The sequence below is a fragment of the Dipodomys merriami genome, unplaced genomic scaffold (genome assembly GCF_024711535.1).
Source record: "Dipodomys merriami isolate MVZ:Mamm:240054 unplaced genomic scaffold, mDipMer1.0.p SCAF_10, whole genome shotgun sequence".
NCBI classification, from domain to species: domain Eukaryota; kingdom Metazoa; phylum Chordata; class Mammalia; order Rodentia; family Heteromyidae; genus Dipodomys; species Dipodomys merriami.
The window spans coordinates 4347413-4375207 of record NW_027202271.1 but is presented as its reverse complement, the minus strand read 5'-3'; the positions used below and the strand labels follow the sequence as shown (position 1 = coordinate 4375207).

General features: G+C 41.8%; 1 protein-coding gene across 1 annotated transcript in view; it reads right to left on the bottom strand.

Moving 5' to 3' along the window:
- Nucleotides 1-27379, bottom strand: part of Cpne8 (copine 8) — a 161186-nt gene extending 133807 nt beyond the window's left edge. Inside the window, exon 1 of the mRNA XM_070038777.1 lies at nt 27209-27379. Coding sequence (XP_069894878.1) covers nt 27209-27309 — 101 coding nt within the window. The 5' untranslated portion in view covers nt 27310-27379. The remainder of the gene's footprint in view (nt 1-27208) is intronic.
- Nucleotides 27380-27795: the final 416 nt, after the last annotated feature.

Here is a 27795-nt window from a genome sequence, read left to right as displayed (position 1 = left end):
CTCCCCCATCTTGCATTTCAGTGAGCCAGCAATATGATTTTCCACATTCTAATACTAGCTCTTTGGAAGAATGAATTGGTTTTAGGTTTCTTTTTAATTCTTCGTTAAGTATATTTAGATATGCAGAAATGCTTCCTGTTTGTCATCACTAATGTAAAAAAAATTTGGGATACAGAGCCACTAATCACATCACTTCATACATAAATCAGAGAGAGAAGCATCATCAATTGCCTTTGTGTTACTTCAACCCGAAGGAGTATTAGGTTGCCATGGGAGTTTGAGAATTTAAAATGAATGCACAGACTGTGTTTACATATTTTTTCAGAGAAAGCAAATAGTAATAAACAAGTACACAAGATCACTGCTAGTGCCTCTTAATCCTTTTTTACACATATTTCTGAAAATGTAGAAAACTAGGAAGTAGATACCAATGGTACTGATGTATCAGAAACTGTATCTCAGTGGTGATAACGGGGTTCTGTATTTTATCCTCACGAGAGAAATGGTGAAGCTGAGTGGCAGCGGCTCATCCCTGTAATCCTAGCTACTTAGGAGGCTAGGATCTGAGGATCAGCCTTGGCAGAAAGTCCATAAGGCTGTTATCTCCAATTAAACAGGGGAAAAAAAGCTGGTGGAGATGTGTCTCTGATGGTAAAACACTAGCCCTAAGCAAAAAAAAAAAAAAATCAAGCAAGACCTCGAGGGCCTGAGTTGAAGCCCTACTACTGACACGCCAAAAACTAAAATAAAGAACACCAAGTAATCATTTAAAAATTAAGTTTAGTGTGTTCTCATTAGTAAGTCAGACAATTATTAGAAAAATTTCCTTCTGAGAGTAACTTAAAAAAAACTGCTCATTTGACGCATAATTTGAGAGAAAAAAAAAAAAGGAAAAAATCCTGATTACTTCAGGAGATGACTTTTGGCTTTCCAAAATTCAAATCTGAGCATTGCATTCACCCTCCATGATTTGTAATACTTGTAATAAAAATCCTATGCAATCTTAGTATTCTACCAGAATTCCTGCTCTTGTTCATTTATGTCTATCTCTCCCAGTATTTGAGTACAATTGCCTTTTATTCCTATTAATTGACATCCTAATTTAGGTTCTCAAAAGGGAACACTTCTATTCAATCACTATACACCAAGAAAATTAAAACAATTCAACAGAACTATGCAGCAATGAGATCATGTCTTGAAATAAAACATTGAAAGAAAACATCAGATTTTTTTTTCTGTTTGTGCCAGCATTGAGGGTTGAACCCAGGGCTAGGTGACATCCCTGTTTATTTCTTCAAAGCTAGCTCTCTACTACTTGAGCCATAGCTCCACTGCCAACCTTTTAGTGATTAATTAAAGAGTCTCACAGACTTTCTTCCCTGGGCTGGCTTTGAATCTCAGTCCTCTAATCTCAGCTTCCTGAGTAGCTAGGATTACAGGCATGAGCCACTAACACCCACCCTAAAGACATATTTGAAAATAAACCCTATGAAAACAACTAAGTCAGAAATCAAATTAAAATCATCCTCTCTTCCTTTATGCCAACACAATGATGCCAGCAATGGTCAGCAAATAGTAAATTAAAGCATTTTATTGGAGAAATTCCTGATATTACATTTACAATGGTAATTTTCCACTTAAATGGACATTCTCCAAGCTTTCCTGTGGCTCCTGCTTTTGCTCACTAGACATTATTAGCAAAATCATAATTAAACCTTTCCTTTCAGAATGCATAAAAAAATCAGGAGAAAATGCAAGCTACCAAACTAGAAAGATAGCCAACCAATTGGGAGAAGATATTTGCAGCAATACATCAAACAAAGGCCTAATATCCATTATATACAGGGAACTCAAGAAACTAATCCCTCCCAAATCTAACAAACCAATCATTAAATGCGTAAGGGAGCAGAAGAAGAGATAAAAATGGCAAAGAAACTCATGAGGAAATGGTCTTCATCCCTGGCCATAAAGGAAATGCTAATAAAAACATCACTGAGATACCATCTTACCCCAGTCAGAATGGCCTATATCCTAAATTTAGCCAACGACAAATGCTGGCAGGGATGTAGGGAAAGAGGAACCCTACTACTGCTCTGCTGGTAGGAATGTAAACTAATATAACCACTTTGGAAAGCAGTCTGGAGGTTCCTCAGAAAACTAAACATAGACCTTTCCTAACCCAGCCAAACCAGTCTAGACATCTATTCTCAACAGGAACCAGGCTACAAGGACACATGCATATCCAAGCTCATTGCTACACTGTTCATAATAGCCAAGATATGGAAACAACACAGGTGCCCCACTACAGATGAATGGATCCAAAAATTGTGGGATCCATGTACAATAGAATATTGCATAGCCATTAGAAAGGACAAAATAATGACATTCACAGGGAAATGGATGGAACTAGAACAAATCATGTTGAGTGAAATAAGCCAAGACCAAAGAGCATGGCACATGGTCTCCCTGATATGCAGATGTTAAATTCAAAACACAATGAAATATGACAAAGTAAACCGGACTTAAGAAACAATGGACCTCTTTTTACTTTATTGCATCATTTTTAGGTGACTCTATGTTCTTGACCCCACAAATGTTATATACATGTGCTCATCTGAGGGAAGGTAGGAGGACCGCACAGAATCAGAGGGAAATGGGGAAATAAAGCAAACCAGTGCCAGTTACTGGAAAAAATAAATAATAAAATACTTTCTAATACTGAGCCAAAGACACCTAAATTATAATCAAATAATGGTTTAAATACATACACACACACACACACACACACACACATACACACACACACACACACACACACACACACACACACACACACACACACACACACACACACACACACACACACAAAAGAAAGCTGGGCACTGGTGGCTCATACCTGTAATCCTAGCTACTCAGGAGGCTGAGATCTGAGGGTCACAGTTCAAAGCCAGCCCAGGAAGGAAAGTCCATGAGACTCTTATCTCCAATTAACTGTCAGAAAATGGGAAGTGGCACTGTGGCTCAAACAGTAGAGCTCTCGCACTGAACTGAAGAGCTCAGGGACAGTGCCCAGGCTGAGTGTTCAAGCCCCACCACAGACCACAAAAAAGCAACCACATAATAAAAAAAAAAGATAATGCAAAATATATACATATTTTAAAGAACCTTAGATTTCAGTTCTCTAGTGCAATATATATGTGTATACGTAAACATGTATATATGTATGCACATATGTGTATATGTTTCCAAAAATAAAATTCAGAGCTCAAATTATGCAAAAATTACAATTCTTAGTTGCAAATATAAAGGATTTTTATCACTAATAGACAAAGCTCTATATTGTTTGATATAGACAAAGCTCTATATTGCATGATATTGTTTGGCTCAGGCATTGTGTTCCATAAACATGTTAAGGAAGTGTCAGAGATACAACAAACAAAAATTGTTTCTATAAAGAGAAGTAACATTTCATAGCCTCCTGAGATTAGAAATTTCACTTTTCTGGTCACCAGTGGCTCACACCTAGCCACTCAGGAGGCTGAGATCTGAGGATCACGGTTCAAAGCCAAAAAGGGTCAGGAAAGTCCATGAGACTCTTATCTCAACCATCAAAAAAGTCCAAAGTGCAGCTGTGGCCCAAGTGGTAGAGGGCTAACTTTGAGAAACAATGGCCAAGGACAGTGCCTAAGTCCTGAGTTCAAGTCCCAGGACTGGCATAGGAAAAAAAGGAAGAAAGGAAGAGTGGAGGGGAGAAAGGAGGGAGGGAGGGAGGGAGGGAGGAAGGGAAGGGAGGGAGGGAAGGAGGGAGGGAAGGAGGGAGGCAGGGAGGGAGGCAGGGAGGGAGGGAAGGGAGGAAAGGAGGGAAGGGAGGGAAGGAGGAAGAAGAGAGAAAATTTTAACTTTTCAATTCTGCTTGACATCTCTTCTTTGGTTACACAGCTAGGAACAGAGTCACTCTGACTCCATGTAATCCCCTCAAGGGGAAAGTATTACTCCTCAAACATTTATAATTTTTAAATTTCAGAGGGGGAAAATAGCCCATTCATATTAATGAGAAGGCTATTGGATAACTACTGAAGCTTGGCTCAGGTTCTGAGCACATGTGTGAATGAAGGGGGACACCCAGCCCAGGGCAGAGCCACTCTCTGAGCCCCACCCGCTGATCTTTACAAAGCTCACACAGTCCAAAAGAAGTCCAGAAGAAACAACTGATTTTCCTGAGTGCTGGAAATATGGAAGGTCTCCAGTGGGGCCCATTGGTTGAACCAGGAGAGTCTGTAATAAAGTCTTATTCATGGACTTGTATGAAAGGAGGTGCTGTTTGCAAAATGAAGGGAAAAAAGAAAAAGAAAAAGAAAAGCCAAACATAGCTGAACCTACTGATATAAAAATACCTTTATTTTTAGCCAGGTGCTGATGGTTCATACCTGTAATCCTAGCTACTCAAGAGGCTGTGATCTGATGATAATGGTTTGAAGCCATGCGGAGCAAGAAAGTCCATGAGACTCTTATCTCCAATTAACCAGCATAAAATTGTGCTGTGGCTCAAGTGGTAGAGCACTAACCTTGAGCAAGAAAGGTCAGGGACAGTGCCCAGGCCCTGAGTTCAAAGTCCCAGCATAGGCACAAAATGAAATAACAGCAACAAATAAATACATCCTTAAATGTTTAGATGGAAAATCATGTGTTGTTATTGACTTGAGGTAGGATACTTAACAATTTTATGACCATTTTATAACACGATATAAAAATTTTGAATGTGAAATGTACGCATTATCCTGCCCATGTAATTGTAACCCCTCTGTACAGTATGTTCACAAATAAAATAAAATTAAATATAAAAAAAATTTTTTGAATGTATCTGTCATGCTATTTTGCTAATCTGGATACAGCCTAAACAAGGAAATGAACAATTCTTGGAGAAAAAAAAAACCTGCTAGATCAAGAACTCTAACAACAACAGATGCTGGAGGGGATGTGGACAGAAAGGAACCTTACTTCATTGTTGGTGGGAATGTAAACTTGTTCAACCACTTTGGAAAGCAGTATGGAGGTTCCTCAAAAGACTTCACATAGATCTCCCCTATGATCTAGCAATCCCACTTTTGGGCATTTACCCAAATGCTTACAAACAAGACCACACTAAAGCTACCAGCACAACTATGTTTATTGCAGCATTATTTACCATAGCTAAGATATGGAACCAACCCAGATGCCCCTCAGTAGATGAATGGATCAAGAAAATGTGGTATATATACACAATGGAATTCTATGCCTCCATCAGAAAGAATGACATTTCCCCATTTGTTAGGAAATGGAAAGGCTTGGAAAAAATTATATTAAGTGAAGTAAGCCAGGCCCAAAGAAGCATAGGTCCCATGGTTTCCCTTATTTGCAATATCTAGTATAGGTATGAGTCAAGCAGAAAAGGTCAGATAATGTGATGTTAGGAAAATGAACCCTTAAATATGTATTTTAATGTTTTCGTTTCTTTCATGCATATGTTTCTAACGCATTTATAAGATTATTTCTTTGTTGCTTTGTATGTCCCTCCCCCACAGTGTAACCCCCGCTTTCACTATATTTGATGTCAGTATAACATGTGGAGGAGATGGGGGCAAACAAGTCGTTTAAGGATTCAGGTGGACCTGCTGCAACAATGAGAAGTACAAAATGTCATGTCAAAACCAGCTTTACAATGTCGGTGGGGGGGGGTATAATTGGGTGGGGGGAGGGGGGAGGCTGGGAAGGGAGGTGAAGGGTAAACAAAGGAGGAGGCTGCAATGCTTGGTAAGAAATGTATGCATTATCCTGCCCATGTAATTGTAGCCCCTCTGTACAGTATGTTCTCAAATAAAATAAAATAATATTTAAAAAAAAACCTGCTAGAGATAAAGTATATGTATTAGAAAAATTACCAGAAGAAATGTCTAATAAAATCACCAGAGAATCACCTGAGGTGTTATAGTAAGTGCTCACCCTCAAATTTCAAGGAAAATGCTTTGTTTCTGATATTCAGAAACAAAGTGGCACCAGTAGCTCATGCCTGTAATCCTTGCTACTCTGAAGGCTGAGATATGAGAATCACAGTAAAAGCCAGCCCAGGCAGACAAATCTAAGAAATACTTTTTTTAAAAAATGGTCTGAGAAGGTGGCTCAGTGGTAGAGTGCTTGCCTTGCATGCATGAGGCCCTGGGTTCGATTCCTCAGCACCACATAAGCAGAAAAAGCTGGAAGTGGGACTGAGGCTCAAGTGGTAGAGTGCTAGCCTTGAGCTGAAGAGCTCAAGGGACAGCGCCCAGGCCCAGAGTTAAGGCCCCACGACCAGAAGAAAAAAAAATTGTTATTATTAAGGTGGCGTACAGAGTGGTTACTGTGTCATAAATAAGGTAATGCCTTATACCCACTGATACTCAAATACCTTTGTTTTCTATGTCAGACATTTTTAAATACACACACACACACACACACACACACACACACACACACACACACACACACACACACACACACACACACACACACACACACACACACACACACACACACACACACACACACACACACAGAGTCCAGAAATGGTGGCTCATACCTGTAACCCTAGCTACTAAGAGATTCTTTTGTTTTCTTTTTTTGTTGGTCATGGGGCTTAAACTCAGAACCTGAGTGCTATCCCTGAGCTTTTTTGCTTAAGGCTAGTGAGCCACAGCTCCACTTCCAGTTTTGGAGTGATTCACTGGAGTTAAGAATCACATGGACTTTCTTCCCAGGTTGGCTTTGAACTGTGATTCTCAGATCTCAGCCTCCTGAGTAGCTAGGATTACAGGTGTGAGCCACCAGCATCCAGCTTAAAGAGATTCTTTTAACCAACAAAAAGCCTTAAGTAGAGGAGTGGCTCTAGTAGTAGAGTCTTGCACAATAAAAGCCAAATAACTGTTCAAGGTCCTGAGTTTAAGTCCCAATACCCACATGCATGTGCTTGCGTGCAACGCAGGGACGTGCACAGTACATAAGCCACACATTTGGAACCAAAGATACATTGCCAGCAGTCCCCTACAGCAGACTGAGGTTCCAGCCATCTGCCCTCATGATAATAACATTCTCTAATGCTAAGAGAGCTTCTGATGCTGTGATGGCCCAGGACACATGCTGAGCTGGAAGTAAGGACAGCACGAATTTGTTGACAGCTTCCAGTGTCAATATCTCACACATGATGGAGAGCCACATCTCTATAGCACACAGCCTCTCCTAAAAATTATTTCATATGAAAAAGCAGAGCAAATGGTCATCAGTGGCTCACGCCTAAAATTCTAGCTATTGAGGAGGCTGGGATCTGAGGATCATGGTTCAAAGCCAGCCGGGGCAGGAAAGGTTTTAAGACTCTTATTTACAATTAAGCACCAAAAGAACAGGAAGTGGAATCCAGGGCTCATGTAATAGAATACCACTTTTGAGAGGAAAAAAAAAAAGCTCAAGGACAGCTCTCAGACCCTGAGTTCAAGCCCCAAGACAACACAAACATAAAATAAATAAAATAGCAAAGAATTTTGGCCTTAACTAAAATTGACACGATTAAGAATTTCCATTTGGGTGTTAGTGTAGGCTCTGAATCATAGACCAACCTACCACGTCTTTACCAATCTGCCTATTTAGGACATTTCAGACAGAAAGAGACAAGCATATAAATGGTCCCAGCCAGTGCTGCTGAGTAAACAGTGTATTCCCAGTGAGAAGCAAGGATTTTTCACATGCAATGTGGTGAGCAGCTCTGCTATTGGAAGCAGAGTAGAAGGGAAAGGTAGCATTCGGGGCCTTTGCCCTAATACGTAAACCATTAAATGAAAAATCAGGAAGGCAATAATGTCACTGGAAACAGGAAAAAAGATCTATGTCACTAGGCCATTACCAGGCCTTTATAAAGCATTATATTATTTCATTGGCTTAAATTAGGAAGTTATATTCATGTTTGTATATATACATATATAATATTTTTCTAAATATACATAGAGCATATATATGTATTTAATATTATCTAAATATATATTGGATATTATATCTAATGTATTTATTGAATAGCATATAAATTCGATGGGGGTTTTTTTTGTTTTTTTGTTTTTTTTGTCGGTTGTGGGGCTTGAACTCTGGGCATGAGCGATGTCCCTTAGCTCTTCAGCTCAAGGCTAGCGCTCTACCACTTGAGCTACAGCGCCATTTCCAGTTTTCTGGTGGTTTATTGGAGATAAGAGTTTCACAGACTTTCCTGCCTGGGCTGGCTTTGAACAGGGTTCCTTAGATCTCAGCCTCCTGAGTAGCTAGGATTACAGGCGTGAGCCACCGGCGCCTGGCTATACTTATATATTTATACATATCTTTTTATGTTTTTATTTTCATATTTCTATATGGTATTCATATGTTCCTATATAGTAGTATATGTATTTATATATGGTATTTTTATATTACACATAATATTTAGGGATGGTATTTATACATATTTATTTTAAATATATACTGTATATCTATATATAATGTTTATATACTATGCATATATAAAAGTACAGTTATATGTACTTATATATAAATAAATATATGTGTATTTATATCACACATGTATATTCATCACAAAAATGCCATATTTGTGTATCATATATGCCATGCATGTGTCCTATAATTCACATACATCATTCATATATATATATATATCGTGTGTGTGTGTGTGTGTGTGTGTGTGTGTGTGTGTGTGCGTGCCAATATTGGAGCTTAAACTCAGGTCCTGAGCAGTCTTCCTTGGCATTTTCGCTCAAGGCAAGTACTCAACCACTTTGAGCCATAGCTCCTCTTCCAGTTTTCTGGTGGTTAAGATTCTCGCAGACATTTCTTCCTGGGCTGACCTCAAACCAGCATCCTCAGATCTCAACCTCCTAAGTAGCTAGGGTTACAGGTGTGAGCCACCTACATCTGATATTATTCTTTTTTTTGGGGGGGGAGGGGGAGAAGGGTTGGTTGTGGGGCTTGAACTCTGGGACTAGGCACTGTCCCCTGAGCTCTTCAGCTAAAGGCAAGAACTCTACCAGTTGAGCCACAGCGCCACTGGAGATAAAAGTCTCAAGGACTTTCTTGCCCAGGCTGGCTTCAAACCAGAATCCTAAGATAAAAGGTACACACTGGAAATAGAAAAATTAAATTATCTTGCAGAAGATTTAACTGAAAAAATAAAAAGACAACTAACTAATAAGCCAGGTGTGGAGGACTTATGTCTGAAATCCTACTCAAAGGGCTGAAATCTAGAATGTAGAAAAGTCCATGAGATGCCATTTCTTAGCCAGCAAAAAGTATGGCTAGAAGTGTTGCTGAAATGGTAAAGCAACAAACAAGCAAGCTCAAGATTCTGGTACTGCAATAAAAAATTTAATTAATTAATAGAATCTTCTAAAATCAGCAAAATAAAAAAGAATTAATAAAATATTTTTAAATCAATAGGATAACTTGGGAAGGTGATTCAAAGTACAATAACTATATATTTAAAAGGTCAATAATTTTTCTATGTGCCTACTATTGTTTGATCCAATTTAGACTTTTGGTAATTATCTGTTCTCTGATAATTAATTAATTAGTTGCTGATGTATGAAAGCTGGATCTCTCTGCTTCACCGTAACCTAACTTCCACCTTGTGGGTAACCGCGAAAGCAAGCCTCAGACTCAGTGTCACCAAAGAGACATTCTCTGCTCGCAAGATGCAGCCATGCAAATTCTCTGTAACTTTCATCAAGCTTGGGCTGCCTTGTCTTGCAGACTTTCTGAACAGCACCTTTGAGCAGATGTGACAGCAGTCTGCCATGATGTCTGATTTTCTGGTGAGATCAGTACAGAAAATTCCTCCGAACATTGTGTACCCACAATATAAGGGGATCTTCATTCCAGGCCCCCACTCTAAATCACACAGTCATGGAACCCACTGGTGAGTAAGTCCTGCTCACTCTACTCACACTCTCCCATGCTGTACAATGCATTTCCATCAACAACAAAACCTACACCAATAGTTGGTCCCAGCCGGACATCAGTGGCTCATGCCAGTAATTCTAGCTACTCAGGAGGCTGAGATCTGAGAATTGCTGTTCAAAGCCAGCCCAGGCAGGAAAGTACATGAGACTCTTATCTCCAAAAAAAAAAAAAAAAAAAAAAAAAAACACACCAGAAAACCAGAAGTGGTGCTGTAGCTCACGAGGAAGAGTGCTAGCCTTGAGCTGAAGAGCTCAGGGACAGCACCCATGTCCAGAGTTCAAGCCCCATGACAGAAAGAGAGAAAGAGAGAAAAAGAGAGAGAAGAAAGAGAGAGAGAGAGAGAGAGAGAGAGAGAGAGAGAGAGAGAGAAAGGAAGGAAGGAAGGAAGAAAGAAAGAAAGAAAGAAAGAAAGAAAGAAAGAAAGAAAGAAAGAAAGAAAGAAAGAAAGAAAGAAAGAAAGAAAGAAAGAAAGAAAGAAAGAAAGAAAGGAGGGAGGGAGGGAGGGAGGGAAGGAGGGAGGGAGGGGAGGGAGGAAGGGGAGGGAGGGAGGGGAGGAGAAAGGGAAAGGAAAGTTGGTCCTGTGAGTTTATACTGGAGCATAGGAACTTCTATCTTCGCTCAAGGCTGGAGCTCTACCACTTGAGCCACAGCCCCACTTCCAGTTGTCTGTCTGTATTTATTCCTTACTTCCTTCCTTTCTCTCTCTCTCCTTCCTTCCTTCCTTCCTTCCTTCCTTTCTTCCTTCCTTTCTTCCTTCCTTTCTTCCTTTCTTTCTTTCTTTCTTTCCTTTCTTTCTGCCAATTAACTAGGGATAAGTGATACAGACTTTCCTGCCCAGTCTGGCTTTGAACTATGATCCTCAGATTTCAGTCCTGAGTAGCTAGGATTTCAGGTATGAGCCACTTGACTCCTTTCTCTTGCCATTGCACGTTTGTGGCACACACTGTTGATCAGTGGATAGACAGTCCAACTGTTTCATTTTCTTGGCTACTGGGAATAATTTTGTCTTACACACATGTATCCAAGTTCCTATGTTAACATGGGATTGATCTGTTTCTGTTTAGTATACACCCAGCAATGGAGTGGAATTGCAAAGGAATTTCTTGGTCTGGAGTAAACTGTCACTGGCAGCAAGTATTTCTTTTAAATAGTGATTTCTATTTGTCTGGTCCATTGAGTGGACTTGTACTTTGGGCTCACTCTTTTGCTTGGCTTTTTATTTTTCAATCAAAGCTGATGCTGTACTACTTGAGCCACACCTGGTGCACTTCTGGTTCTTAGCTGGTTAATTAGAGAAGAGAGCCTCAAGAACTTTTCTGCCTGGGCTGGCTTTGAACCATAATCCTCAGATCTCAGCTTCCAGAGTAGCTAGGATTACAGGTGTGAGCCACTGGTTGCTGGCATTGAATTTTTTTGTTTTAATTTGTAGATGGTTTTAGAAAGCCTTTTCTGTCTGCATGATGGATCCACTGCTTTCCAACTATTTCAGTTAAGTGCCAATATACAAATAAGTGTATCATGCTAAATAACAGGAACTTCTGAAGTGTTTTATTTGATATCATATTACATATACCACCCTCACACAACCATAGGAGAAAGGGCTAGTCCTATTTATGAACAAAAACAACCCATGATTCAGTAACTTCATTCTCTGGCCGGTGATGAATGGAGCTGTAAAACCATGTGTTCTAGCTCTCAAGTTCTTGCCCAGCTCCATAATACATTTCAGTAATTATGTCATAACACTTGAGATTATGCACCACCATTTTCTTTTCCCCAATCCCTCTTCCTGTCCATCTACAAGCAGAAAACATTATTTCAAATCACTGGATTATAGCTAAGTTGCCAAGGAGTTTCTACATATTTCATACGATCAAGCTTGATTCATCATCTGTCAGGATCTATTGAATGAAATATGATTCATCCAAGAAACAAGAGCTAAAAACTGTGATTGTTTCCACATTTCACCCTGGAGGCAGAAGCTGAGGGGCAAAGTTGACCCTTTCCCCATCATCAGCTCAGATGGGTCTGTTTTCAAGGACTCATAAAATATCCTGAGTATGGCAATAGGTTTCCTAACTTTCTGAATAGGGGTGTGTGTGTATGTGTGTGCATGCTTATGGTACTCAGGGCCTGGACACTTGAGCTTTCTCACTCAAGGCTATTATTCTACCACTTGAGCCACAGTTCTAGTTCCAGTGTTGGTGTTAGTGGGGTTTTTTTTGGGGGGGGCGGGGAAGAATAGGTGTTAATTAGAGATATGAGTCTCAAGTACTTTCCTGTAAGGGCTGGCTTCAAATCTCAATCCTTGGATCTCAGCCTCCTGAGTAGCTAGGATTATTGGCATGAGCCACAGCACCCAACTGATTATCTATTAACTGTTGAACAATGAGTTGCTCCTATAAGAAACCTCATACATATTCAAGTTCAACATGCTAACATTTAAAAACAAAACATTTATCTACAGATTGCTTTCAGTTGGTTGTCTTCAGAATTCATTAATCAATACATAAATTGTACCAATGGAAATAAAAATATACCCAGGAAGGTAAAAATGAAACAGCAATATTCCTTTTTTTTTCTCTTCCAGGATTTAAAAATATCTTCTACAATTTGTTTGAACAAATTAAATGTTATCTACCAGCAATCAAAGCTTTGTATACTAAATAAGAGTGTTCAAACAGAATTAATCTGATATGAGAATTTTCATATAAACAGAAATAATCAATGGAGATAAAAGACCAACAATAATTTCCTAATATTCATTATCCCTCCTCACCACAGCTGATTAGACTAGGAATGCAGTGGTCCTGGCTCTTAGGTAAAGTAAGTACATAAACAGATGAAAATAAAAACTCAGAGGCAACTACAAACAACATGCTCCATGCAATTCTACAAATGCTAAAGAAAGAACTGAGTAAAAGTCCTAACTGATGGCTTAGCCATGTCTCCTATATCCTGCCTTTATACTGTCGAATTTTTAAATTTTATACTCAATTCTTTTTTCTTAATGCCAATTCTGGGGCTTGAACTAAGGGCCTGAGCACTCTCCCTGAGCTTCTGAACCACCACTCCACTTCTAGTTTTTTCTGAGTAGTTTATTGAAGGTAAGAGTCTCACCAACTTTCCTGCTCCCAGCTGGCTTTGAACCCCGATCCTCAGATCTCAGTCTCCTGAGTAGCTAGGATTACAGGCGTGCACCTTTATCCCTTCCAGATATGGTTCCTCTTCATCTGGGAAGCCCTCTCTTCTTTGCTTTGTTCAACAGTACCTTGACTGAGTCAGTGCTCAGCATTGTTTACATGCTGCAGATATTGGGAGAGAAGCTAGAGAGGGTAAAGTCTATGATGAAGTACAGTTGTTATCCTAAGGGAGTTTATACTTCAACAGTTCTCTGTTCCTATTTCACATCTTTATTCAACAAACACCAAGCTATTGAGGGTGCCAGAGAAAAGGATTTGGTGCTAAGAGACTGTAATGTGAACACATGGGCTTGCAGCCCTGGATTATTTATAGACCACTAAGAGGACAGATTTGTAAACCAATGTTGCAGTAAGAGGTGAAATGTTTATAATAAAATACAACCAGAGAAAGAAAATAATAAAAAAAATTTAAATAAATGAAATCACTATGAATTAGACAAATGAGGTGGCTGGTGCTATATGAGAGTTTAGCAGTCTTCATGATGAGAGAGTTGCTTAAAACTATCAGTAAGTGCCATCTGTGATACAGGAATGGAAAGAACAACAACTTCCTTTGGGCACTAGTGGCTCACGCCTGTAATCCTCACTACACAGGAGGCTGAGATCTGAGGACTGTGGTTCAAAGCCAGCCTGGGAAGGAAAGTCCATGAGACTCTGATCTCCAATTAACTATCAGAAAACCAGAAGTTGAGCTGTGGCTCAAGTGGTAGAGCACTAGCCTTAGGCATAAATTGCTCAGGGATAGCACTCTGGCCGGAGTTCAAGTCCCAAGAATAGTACAAAAATAAATAAAAACAAATAAATAATTGTTCATAAAATTACAGGAAAGGCAAACATTTATTGATATCAGTGTTTCTAAGATAACAAAAGCTTACTAATGATTCCTATTAAAAAAGAAAGCTAGAAGAGTGTCAGCAGAATTTGGCGTCCCTCTGGAAGAATAATGAGGTAAAATGAGGGTTTTTGAAATAGCAAGGGCTTATCATATTGTATTATATATTATATTCCACTAAAATATACATGATCAACTGGAATATATCAGTGTGTGTGTGTGTGTGTGTGTGTGTGTGTGCTTGAATATATCAGTGTGTGTGTGTGTGTGTGTGTGTGTGTGTGTGTGTGTGTGTGTGCGTGCGCGCGCGCGTGCTTTACCTGCCCAGGCTGACTTCAAACCACGATTCTCGGATCTCGGCCTCCTGAGTAGCTGGTATTACAGGCATGAGGCACCAGTACCCAGCTAAGCCCAGAGGTCTTACACTACTGCTTTACTGAAATATGACAGAAGGAAAAACAAAGGCACCACAGAAGTATCACCCCAATGACAAAGTGAGCGGTGTCAAACTAAGATGATGAAGCCAATTATCAGACAAATATTGAGTTGGAATCATCTTTGAAGTGTATGTTGGAAGCCTCTCAAATTTAAACTATCCATTTAGGTTGAGCATAGTGGCTTGCACCTGTAATCCTAGCTACTTGGGAGATCAGAAGGGACACAAATTTCAGGTCAGCCTGGGCCAAAAGTTGGCAAGACCCTATTTGAACCAATGAGTGTGGTGGTAACTCCTGCCATCCCAACTACACCAGAGATGTAACTTGAAGATTGTGGTCCAGGGTGGCCTACATAAACGCAAGACCTTATTTGAAAAAGATTTAAAGCAAAAAAGACTGGTACTATGGCGCAAGCAGAGAGCTTTCCTAGCAGTTACAAGGCTGAGTTCAAACCCCATTTACTGCCAAAATCAAATAATCATAATAAAAAATCAATTAGCACATGCCATGCAAAAAAAGTTCATTATTAATTTAACCTTTTGTCTCCACTTTCCAACTTCTACAAGGAATGGAAACACTGGCATAAAAAAATCAATTATAATCACCTTTCTGCTTCCACAATTAATTTGAAAGTGGAGATAGCAAAGTAAATCAGATAACAAGTTAAATCTAAAATAGTTGCAGGTAATTTAGATAGATTATAAAATAAAGTGGCTCTTCTGGGTCTCAAGTATCTCTTAATCTTCCTTCCTTGCTCTTTCCCTTCCTTGTTCTCCCTCCCTCCTTCCCTCCCTCCCTCCTTCTCTCTCTCTCTCTCTCTCTCTCTCTCTCTCTCATGTCTTTCTCTTTCTTTTTTCTCTGTCTCTCTCTCTGTTTCTCATTGCTTTTCTCTTTGTCTTCTTTCTCACTTACATACACACACACCACACACGTCCTTTGCTTATAGCTAGAAAACACAAGAACCTACTTCACACATTAAAGAATGGCCAAGTTGTGTTCAATTCCCTAGAAAACCAAAACCAACATGGCAGAAGTATCCTGGTGTTGAGGTTTGTAGGACTACCCAGAGTTACACATATAGACAGCATGCAAAAAAACAAGACTCTGCAGGCTCTGAATAACAATTTCATTTCTCCAAATAATTATACAGCCACTATGAGGCTAACAAGGCTGAGAAATGTGTTCGTTCCAAACAGTTATGGCAATTAGAATCTTATCTCAGGCTCATTACACCCTCTGACATTTGAAATCATTCTTAACAAAATTAATGTGTCACTTGCTTCTTATCTCACACAAATACATACAGACAGAGAGAGAGGAGGAGTGGGAAAGAGAAGCTAATTGTCAAGGTTTAAAAAAAATACTGACTTTTACAATCTCAGATCATAATTCAGATAGCTCAGAATAACATGTTGACATTTTCAATATCCAAGTAGTTATTTTTTATTTACATGGAATTCCAAGTTTGTTATGAAGGGTGATCCTCAAGTTAAGTATTGCAAAAGGGCTGTCAAGTTTAAATGGTAACTTCTCCATTATTGTGTGTGTGTGTGTGTGTGTGTGTGTGTGTGTGTGTGTATGTGTGTGTGTGTGTGTGTGTGTGTCGCGCGTGCACCCATGTGTCCCACAGCCTTCTGCTCTTGCTTGGCTTTCTTACTCAAAGCTAACACTTTACCATTTGATCCATTCCTCTACTTCAAGCTTTTTTGCTGGTTAATTTGAGATGAGAGCCTCATGAACTTTCCTGTCTAGGCCGGATTTGAATCGTGATCCTCAGATCTCAGCTTCTTAAGTAGATAAGATTACAGGTATGAGTTACCAGCACTCAGCTCACTTCATTTCTTATATGCCTGCCAGGTAGGCAGATAATCATATGAAACTGAAAAAAAGATGAACCAATACTTGTTCGTTCTTTTGACAGGTGCTATGCTGTTACACTGGAGAATTCATTTCATTTTAAGTCCAAAAGCCTTGACATTTTATTTGTTGTTGTTTGGGGTCAATACTTGGATTTGAATTCAGGGTATCAAGTTTGCTAAGCAGGAACTCTACCACTGAGCCATACCTTTGGATTTAGTTTTTGCATTACTTCCATATTATTGATTAGGAAACGAGATTCCAACTGTTGAAATACGTTACCAAAAGAAATGTTCCAAAATAAGAGAGAGGGAGAGAGAGGGAGAGAGATTTTAAAAATGGAATTGAAAGGTATCTACCCAGCTGCTAATTCCACTTTCTTGCCATGATAAGCTGTTGCCTTGAGTTTTCGTGATTTTTTAGATGCAAAGCTTCTGGTTGGATCCAGAGTATTATGAAAAGTACAGCCAGCAGGTCTGATTTTATTCCATTTATTTCAAAGGGAGGGGAGGAAAGCGAAAACAAGCTCTCTTAAGCCCTTTAAGAAGACAGTTTGCAACTAACTTCAGCTATGCAAAGCTATCCCTCTCCAAACTCAGAAGGGTTGTTCAATGATTATGAACAAGAATATTCATTTTTGAAGCCAGGTGCCAGTTGGTTCATGCTTGTAATCCTAGCTACTCAGGAGGCTAAGCTAAGGATCATGGTTCAAAGCCATCTTAGGCAGGAAAGTTTGTGAGACTCTTATCTCCAACTAACCATCAAAATGCTGGAAGTGGAGATGTTGCTTAAGTCAAAGAGTGTCAAGCTTAAGTAAAATAAGCAAGAGAGAACTCAAGCCCCTGAGTTCAAGCCCCAGTACCTACATGGGGAAAAAAAATCACCAAGTATTTTCGTCAAACTAGGAGCAAATAGGTTCATATCTCTCTCATTTATAATACTACATTTATGGTCCTTCCATTTGTGTATATGTGTAAATATAATACAGTATATAGTATCAGATCATTAGAGTGTATATATAATTTTATATGTCACGTAACATATATGCTACACATTCAATTAATATTATGATTATTTCACTATCAATGGTCTGAAAATATAATTTTCCTTATCTCTGTAATATTTATTACATTACATGGCTCTACTATATTTCATTTATTTTCCAAATTTTATTTCACATCGTTGCTATTCAAAACAATGCTGTTCTGCCCAGGCTCACTTTGAACCAGTGTCTTTAGATCTCAGCCTCCTGAGTAGCTAAGATTACAGGCGTGAGCCAGCAGTACCTAGCCTAGTGGGTGATTCTTATCCCTTTGCAATTACTTAGTGTTTAACTAATGGAGCCAACAGGCTCTTAGTTCATTTACATGTACTAATTGATTAACTTCTACAAGCAAGTACGGAAGTGAAGAACCTTTATCATCCCTAATTTACAGAGGAGGAAGTTGTGGTTATGGCAAGGTTTCAGATATTAGAAGGGAAAGTGAGTCTAGGCCCACCCCCACGTTCTCTAAAAAGCCAGTGGAACTATTCTGACATAGACTAACAACAGCATAGAATCCCTTCCAGAGGACACTGGGTTTCTTCCTTACTCTAAGTAAGCTCAAATCGAAGGTAAAGCTTGTACGTGTTGCACGAGCTAGAGCAAGGCTGGTCCTGCCCTCTCCCTTGGAGTGAATCGCTTCTAGACCCACTGTCTCCCCCTTCTGCGGCTCTTCCAAAGCATTCCATAGGCTCAAATACTAAAGAAAAAACAAAGGAGAGATGAAAATACTATTGAAACAAGAAGGCAAGGCATTTCTCTGAAAGGATATGCTGCCCAGCACCCACAAAGTGCAGAGCTCATGCACAAAACTCCGGCTCTAGGACTAAGACAAACCCCAATCTTGCTTTTATATATATACATATATATACATATATATATATACATATATATAAATGTATTTTTTCAAAATTATCAATTTGTAATATCTTTGAAAACTATATAATAGCTTCCTTTTTTAAGTTGGCTGAAGAAAAGTAATGAATATCTAAAAGATGAACTAATATGGATTAGGGTAGAGCCCAACGGTTGTATTTAAAATTTGGATTCTTATTCTCTCTCCTTCTCTCCCTCATATTCTCTCTCTCTCTCTCTCTCTCTCTCTCTCTCTCTCTCTCTCTCTCTCTGCATCTGCATTTGTTTTGCTTTTGCTTTCAAATGGTCATTTCATCACTAAGCATAGCTGAAACTGTACATACAACTTACATAGGATGTGCCAGCAAGAAACAGAAATAGCAAACACAACAAAAACTTCACAGGAAGGGAATAAAATGCTGAAGGGACCATAGAAAAGGAGACAGTCAAAACTGGACAAGATGTCAATTGTCTTCCCTGCTCCACCCACACAATACACTGCTGGCATACACTTTCCTACTCTAGTACAGAAGAGAGACCAGCAACAGGGCTGAAACGAACATCATTGCTGCTAACTATGAATTGATTTTGTGTCTTCTACAAACTCCTTTGTGAAATCCTACCCCCTACCACTTTTCCTGACTCCATGAGATTACATAAGGAGGTGAGGCTGTGGGAGAGGCCTAAATCCTGAGGATGGAGTCCTCACGATGGGGGAGGGGGGGGCGGTGCGGGGGGGGGGGGGGGAGGCTCTCCTCCCTATGAGAATACAATGACACTTCTGTAATCTGAAAGAAACCCAGAAAAGGGTTCTCACAGAACCCAACAATACTGGCAGCCCAAACTCAGGTTTTTGCTCCCAAGAACTGTAGAAAATAAGTCTTTGTTGTTACTAAGCTACCAAGTATATGGTACTTTCATACAGAATATCGAGAAGACCCAAACAAGCAACAATTATCTTTGTCTGATTCTTTGCCAGGTGGTATGTATGACACACAATTTTCCATCTCCAGCTCATTTAAGCAAGTTCCAGCCTGCGAACAAAAAGTATGTTCAAAAAAAAAAAAAAGTATGTTCCCTAAGGCAAGCCCTGGTGGTCATGCCTATAATCTCAGCTTCTCGGGAGGCTGAGAGGAGGAGGATCATAATTTGAGGCCAGTCTGGCCAGAAATGAACTCCTCCAGACTCTGTTCCAATTAATCAGCAAACCATCTGCAGGCATGATTCAAGTTGTAGAGCCACAGCAAGTTAGAGAACATCAAGCCTTGAGTCCAAGCCCCAATGTCTGGTCATCATCAAGAATACAACAACAAAAAAATGCTGGCAAAAGTTTGAGGGAAAAGGAATCCTACAAACGGGTGGTAGATGCAACCACAATGATGTCAGCTTGGAAGTTCCTCAAAAAGAATTACTGTGCGGGGCTCCAACAACAGCATGCATGGTGTCCATCTCATAAAACAATGTCAGGATAGAATGCAGAGACCTGCACACCATGCTCAGTGAAGCACTGCGCACAGCAGCCCAGCCACACAAACACCCGAGATGCTTGCTTTATAACTAAGGACGAAATAGATCAAGAAAACGTCTCACACCACACACACACACACACACACACACACACACACACACACACACACACACACAGAGTGTTATTCAGCCATAATGAAAAATGAAACAATGTCATTTGCAGGGGAATGGATGAATCTGAAGACCAACATATGAAGTGTTCCAAGACAGGTTCAGAAAGGTCACATGTTTCCTCTCATATATAAATGCTAGGCCTAAAAGATAAACATATATGTGAACATATATAGGATCATGGTAATCAAAGATTTATGACATGTATGTATTATATGATATCTGTATCACATGATAGAGATATCTGTCTATATATAACCTATATGTCATATTTAAATAGATATATAGATATATAGATATATCTATATATCTATATATCCATATGTATACATCTATCATATCATTTATATCTATAAATAAGAGATAGATAGATACATATATACATAGTTGGATGTGGTACTTAAAGAATGGTACTTGCATGTATGAGATACCACGTGTACTTTACCAAAAATGAATATTAAGCCAAGTGCCAGTGACTCATACTTGTAATCCTAGCCACTCAGGAGGCTGAGATCTGAGAATCACAGTTCAAAGCCAGCCTGGGTAGCAAAGTTCCTGAGACTTTTATCTCCAATTAACCACCAAAAAGCCAGAAATGAAGCCGTAGCTCAAGTGGCAGAGCACTAGCCTTGAGCAAAAACACTCAAGGATAGTGCCCAGGCTCTGAGTTCAAGCCCTAGGAATTGCACTAAAAATGAAAGACTATTAGGAAAATGAAACAGATCCTGTCTGGGTAAGGTTACTAGTGGGAGGGGCCAGGCGAGGAAGGTAAAGAGGGTAACAAAATGCATGGGTGTGTGGGAATGGAACCATGAAGCTTTCAGAGACTGGTTCAGGAGGGAGAATGACAGCGAGGAGACGCATTGCACACACAGACGGACCTGTTAAGCTGTACAAAGGGGTTGCATGGTGCATTGATATTAATAACAAACGTATCTGCCCAACACATCTGTACATGGCATTAGCCTACACAGGTCAAGAAACTAACATTAAAATGATTCATCCAACTCAAAGACTAAAATGTTTAAGATGCATGACCATCACTTGGTAAACTAGAGTACCATTCCCAAAGAGTTTGTTGCAGTATAGATGCCATGGGGTGCAGGAATTTATATTTTAACATGAACCCCTCCCCCAACACAAACACACACACACACACACACACACACACACACACACACACACACACACACACACACACACACACACACACACACACACACGCGCCATTCCAGATTACTTTGTTGGAGAACTGCAGCATTAATCCCATCTACCAAACTCAGAAGACACTACCAGAAGGCTGAGTACAGTGGCTTATCCCTGTAAATCTTAGCTACTCGGGAGGTTGAGCTCTGAAGACCAGACCATGGTTCAAAAGCCAGCCTGGGATTTGAAAACTCTAGAGACTCTTATCTCCAAAGAAACAGCAAAAAGCTAGAAGTGGAAGTACGGTTCAAGTGGTAAAGAGCCAGACTTCATGTGAAAAGCTAGAGACAGTGTCCAGGCCTTGAGTTCAAGAGCCAGTACTAGCATGCCAAAAAAAAAAGACACTAAATAAAAGCGGTCCTCAGCCACAAATGACAATGAATCTATGATGCTGGTACACATAATCTTCTAGGAGACACAGAAAAATTCCAGCTTGGAAGAGGAGCCATACAACAAGATGATGTCTACTTTGAGTCTTGAGAAATAGTTAAGGAGCAAGAGGGAAGCCTGGCTCCAATGACTCATACCTCTAATCCTAGCTACTCAGGAGGCTGGGATCTAAGGGATCTGAGAATCACTGTTTGGGGCCATTCTGGGTAAGAAAGTCCCTAAGCCTCTTATCTCCAATTAACCACCAGAAAACTAGAAGTAGAGCTGTGGCTCAGGTTGCAGAAAGCCAGCTTTGAACAAAAAAGCGAAGGGACAGCAGCGGGCCCTGAGTTCAAGCCCCAGGATGCTCTCTGTCTGTCTCTCTGTCTCTCTGTCTCTCTCAAACTCTCTCTCTCACATACACACAAATATACACACATAAACACCAGAGCAGGAGAAAAAGAAGAGAGAGGAAGGGAGGGAGGGACACTAAGGGCAGAAAGAACAGCAGATTCTTAGTCATAGAGGGATAAAGACTTTGGCCCTCTAATTTCATTGCACAAGTGTTGGAAGTACACCTCTTATTCATGTTCAGTGATCCCATTGATCTAGCATGAGTCTTGGCAAATCTACTACACTTGGGTCGAATTCACACAAGGATTCCTAAGAGGTCATGCAAGGGAGTTTTAGCTAGATCTGCCTCTGAGAATGCTCAGCATTACATAAATTCCCACTTCTTTCCACATCAGTATTCTGACCATTGTATATGTATTACTGTGAAATGATTAACACTGCGTGGCCAATATGTAAAGCCAAAAAAGAAGGAAGGAAGGAAGGAAGGAAGGAAGGAAGGAAAGGAGGGAGGGGGGGAAGGGAAGGGAGGGGAAGGGAAGGGGAGAAAGAAAGAAAGAAAGAAAAAAAGAAAGAAACAAACAAACAAAGAAACAAACAAAGAAACAAACAAAGAAAGAAAGAAAGAGCAAGCACAATGTTCTCATTGCTTTTATAATCAATAAGCCAATCTCTCAGGCTAAGGACAGGGAAAAAAAATCACTGAAATAGTGAAACAACCCAAGCCTCCAAGGAAAAGAGGTGATTGATTATCATAAATTCCATTTCCCCATTGGATTTACTTCATCATAACCAGTTTTCGGACTTAAATGGGAATGGTATTTTATCTTCCTAAGGTTGGATGTCTGCAATTATAGATAAGTTCAGTTAATGGGAATTAATTAACTTTTTTCAAAAAATCTACAAATGGTTTTAATAAAATGAGTACAAGAGTGGTTAGATAAGAGGAAGTCAAAAAGCAAAATCTTGCCTCTACATGAATACAACCAGAAAACTACATGTCAAACCCTACTGTGCCAAGTTTATAGCCACTACAAAACCTCCATACACGCACACAGTAACCATTATAACTTCTCCAGGCCAACCATCACTGCCCAGGCTAGCATATCTTCTGGAGTTTATCTGTCAACTAGATTGGACAGTTTGGGGACCAAAGAATTGATCTTGGAATTCTCAAGGAGCCCGGCACAATTCTAGACATCTAAAAACACACTCAAATACTTCATGAGTGAACTCTATTTAGCTTCAACCCTCAATTGTTGATTCTTTTCACCTCCCCAAAGTAAAAGGTGAAGCTCTTGATGATAGGAGGCAGTCCGAGGAGGTGTGGAGTGAGTGAGAGAGAGAGAGAGAGAGAGAGAGAGAGAGAGAGAGAGAGAGAGAGAAAGAGAGTGAGTGTGTGTGTCCCATACTGGGGTTTGAATTTAGGGCCTGGGTGTAGTCCCTTAGCTATTTTGCTCAAAGCCACCTTTCTACTTCTTGAGCTACGGCTCCTACTTCCAAACTCCTTGATGGTTAAGTGGAGATAAGAATTTCATTGACTTTTCTTGTCCAGGCTGGCTTTGAGCCATGATCCTCAGATCGCCACCTCTTAAATAGCTAGGGTTATAGATATGAGCTACCAGCAGAGGGCTTCCTCAGTGCCTTTTACAGTATCAGAAAAATCACCCAAGGCCTATGGCATAGAAAAACTAGTAGAAAAACTAGGGGATTGCTTGCTCACAGTAAAGTTGAGAGGCCTAGGGTTGTGGTTGGTTATAAAACCCCACCATTATCCTGAGAAATAAATGCTTTATTTATGTATTATTTATTTAATTATCTTCTTTTCTTTAACCAATTTATTAAAGTTCAACGAGAGGGACTATTTACAGAATTTTGGAACAGGAATAATTTAACAGTTTCCTGTTAAACAATGCTATTTCCTAGCAGAGTGCCAGGGGCTAACTACTGTAATCCTAGCTACACAGGAGGCTTAGACTGAAGGATAGCAGTTTGAAGCTAGCCTGAGCAAGAAGGTCTGTAAGACTCTAATCTTGCTAGGCACCCGTGGCTCATCCTAGCTACTCAGGAGGCTAAGATCTGAGGATCAGGGGTCAAAGTCAGCCCTGGCAGAAAAGCCCCCTTGAGACTCATCTCCAATTAACTACTCAAAAACTGGAAGTGGCACTGTGACTCAAGTTGTAGAGCGCAAGCCTTGAGTATATAGAGGCTCAGGGACAGCATCTAGGACATGAGTTCAAGTCCTACAACAACAACAACAAAAAGATGATCTCCAATTAACCACCAAAAAGCCAGAACTAGAGCTATGGCTCAAAGCAGTAGAGCACTAGCCTTGAGCACAAATGATTGGGAACAACATCCAGGCCTTGAGTTCAAGCCACAGAACTCATACACACACACACACACACACACACACACACACACACACACACACACGCCACAGAACTCACACACACACACACACACACACACACCACAGAACTCACACACACTCACACACACACACACACACACAGAGTTATTTCCCATATTATAATAAACCCACCCCCTTACTTCCTGGGAGGCTTGAACACACACACACACACACACACACACAAACACACACACACACACAGAGTTATTTCCCATACTATAATAAACCCACCCCCTTACATCCTGGGAGGCTTGAACACACACACACACACACACACACACACACACACACACACACACACACACACACACACACACACACACACAGAGTTATTTCCCATATTATAATAAACCCACCCCCTTACTTCCTGGGAGGCTTGAACTCTGGTTCTGGGTGCTGTCTCTGAGACTCTGCTCATAGCTCTCTACTACTTGAACCACAGCACTTTCTGAGTATTTTATTTTCTGAGTAGTTTACTGGAGATAAGTATCTCATGGACTTCCCTGCCAGAGCTGGCTTTGAACCAAGATCCTCAGATCTCAGCCTCCTGAGTAACTAGGATTAAAGGTATGGGCCACCAGCACCTGGCATAAAAGCTCCTTTTTTCAAGCATGTTTTTTGCTCTCATACATTAGGCAAGCACTTTTATTAAACCCTTATAATTATCTTAAGTCTATACTACAATTATCCTCATTTTCAGAACTGACTCCTAGGTAGGAAGCCAGAATGTACCAGATGTCTGGAACCAGAGCCTAACTCAGTTCTCAGCAGCACAAAAATAAAACTAACCCACCTAAAAATTCCAACTTGGAAAGTCAATTAATTAGCTTCCTGTTTGCCCCAAGCATGATTCTTCTCTATCAAATTTAGCAAGAACTAGATGATGAACTGAATCAGGAATCCACTTAATGAAATAAGAAACGAAGCACCAGGAATCTCTATTCAGGAATTCTGCACACACACACACACACACACACACACACACACACACACACGGACACACACACACACACGGACACACACACACACACACACACACACGGAGGCATAGTAGATGCCAACACAAACAATAGCACAGAAAGTAGTTGATCTCCAGGATAGGACTTCCATAGCTTTCACATACCTATAGCAAATGAGCTTCACAATTAAGGGAGTGAGTGCTAAATGCAAACCCTGTTTACAAAATGTCCCAGCTGAGGTGTAAAATTTCCCCATCATCCCTAAAGAGCTGTGTGTGACTTACACATGTGACTTACACCCTGCTTTCATCTGCCCAGCGGCCCCCCCCCCAGCCATTCTGGCACCACAGGACATGAGCAGAAATTGAGAACTCCTAGAAACCACTGTTACTGTACAACTTCTGATTGCCCATTATTTTTATATATCCATAACCTCTATCTGGCATCCAAAGCTGGCTTCAGAAACAAAAGCAGAGACCTAGAAATGGATCTCTACAGAGTTTTCCACTGATCTTCCCCTGTCCTAGTGACAGAGAGAAATCTCAGCACAAAAAAGAGCTGTGACCCCAATAAAGTGGGAGCTCAGTGCTAGTGGTGGTTATCAACACTGCACAGTATGAGGTGAATGAGGAATCATACATACAGTCTCCAGGGACAGTTAAAGGTTATTCCTTACCCCCTCCCCCCCAAAACACAAAAACATGTCTACTGACAGGGACAGGTGTGCTTAAATTTCCAAAAGAAAAAAATAATTTCATTTCCTTCGACTCCCTTTGGCTTTAGGATAGTCATGCAAAACTCAAGGAGGATGCATTTTAAATTTCAGACCTCATCTATATCAAAGATTACCAGAATTACTAGATTAAGGCAAACTGGGGTTTTTGTTTTGTTTTTGTTGTTGTTTTTGTTTTAGGAATGGTAGAGGAGGGTTTGAGGGCATCAAAAAACAATCTCAGGATTAGCTGATGGCTTACACTTGTTATCCCAATTACTCAGGAGGCTGAGATGTGAGGATCGTGATTTGTAGCCAGTCAGTCTTGGGGGGGGGGGGGAAGGGGAGTGGAAATCTGTGAGATTCTTCTCTTCAATTGGTCAGCAAAAAGAAAAGGCCAGAAGTGGAGCTGTGGCTCAAGTAGAAAAGGAAGGAAGGAAGGAAGGAAGGAAGGAAGGAAGGAAGGAAGGAAGGAAGGAAGGAAGGAAGGAAGGAAGGAAGGAAGGAAGGAAGGAAGGAAGGATCTGAGGGGAGGAATCCACTAGGAGAGAAGCAAGCAAAACAAGGGAGTGAGCCCCTCAGTGGATATTATAGTTTCCGAAATCTCTCTCCTCCTCCTTTTGCCATTTTTACGATGTAAATTCTCTCTCCTTCTTTAAAAACGAAAAGAAAAGAAAGAGGAGAGAGGGGAAACACCGGTGTGCTCTTCCTGATCTAAGGCGCTCGCTAGCTAGGCGAGCTAGACACGAGGTTTGCTCCTCCGCGGGCTGCGCTGAAGGCTGAATCCCAGCTGGGCCAGGCCGGGCCGGGGCGCGGTGGTGGGCGGGGCGGGGTGCGGGGACAGCCGGCCCGGGAGGGTGGAGGGGTGCAGAACTTGGGGGTGGGGAGGAGGCCCGCGGGCGGCGGGCGGGCAGAAGAGCTTCCAGACGACCCAGGCAACACGAGCCGCGCACACGCCCAGCCCTGCCCAGCCGCGGGGCCCGGAGCCGGGCAGCGGGGAGCCGCGGCGGCGAGGCCCGGGGAGCGGGGTGTCCACGGGGGCTCCCAGATCCGCTCCGGGACATGGAGGCAGGCCGTCCCGGAGCTGCGGGTGCGGGCTGGGGGAGGGGGGGCGTCCCGCAGCTGAGTCACGGCTCACCCAACTTTTACCGCGGGTTCCCCGAAAGCAACCCGAGCGCGTCCCGGCGCGCGCGCATCCCCGGCCCGTCCTCCGCGTCACAATCGGGATGTCCCGCTCCACGTCACCCGCCACGCGAGTTCCCGCCCGTGCCGAGCCTCGGGGACACCCCGAGTGTCCCTACCCCACGCCCCGCCGGGCCGGGCCGGGCGACTCACCTGCAGGCCACCGACACCTCCACGCGCGTGGCCGGGATGGCGGCGCTCAGCGGGCTCAGGTCGCCCAGCACGCCCGCCGCGCTGGTGCAGCGGCTGTCCATCGCCCGCGCCGCGGCCGGCTCTCCCCGCGTCCAGCGAGCCCGGCTCCCGACGGACGCGCGGCGGGACCGGCTTCGGGGAGGGTGGAGGCTGGCGAAGAGGCGGAGGCTGCGCGTCGGAGGGGGAGGGAGGGAGGGAGGGAGGGAGGGAGGGGCGGGGCGGGCGTCACTCCTCCCGCCCGGGCTGGAGCTGGGCGCCTCCCGGGGCAGCGGCGCGCGGGAGGCTCTCCCCGGCTTCCCCGGCGTCACCTCCAGATCCTGGCGGGCTGCGGTGCTGCGGGCGAGGGAGGGGTGGGGCCCACGGCTCGGTCGCCTCGAAGGCTGCGACCCACGGAGCTGCCCGTGCAGACGCGCACCCCTGCCGTCCCGCCGCGCCCCCGCCCGTCCCCCTCCTCCCGCGCGCACCCCGCAGTTTGGGATTGGGGTGTGTATGTGTGTGTGTGTGTGTGTGTGTGTGTGTGTGGTCTCCACCGATCAATCAGGTGTGGC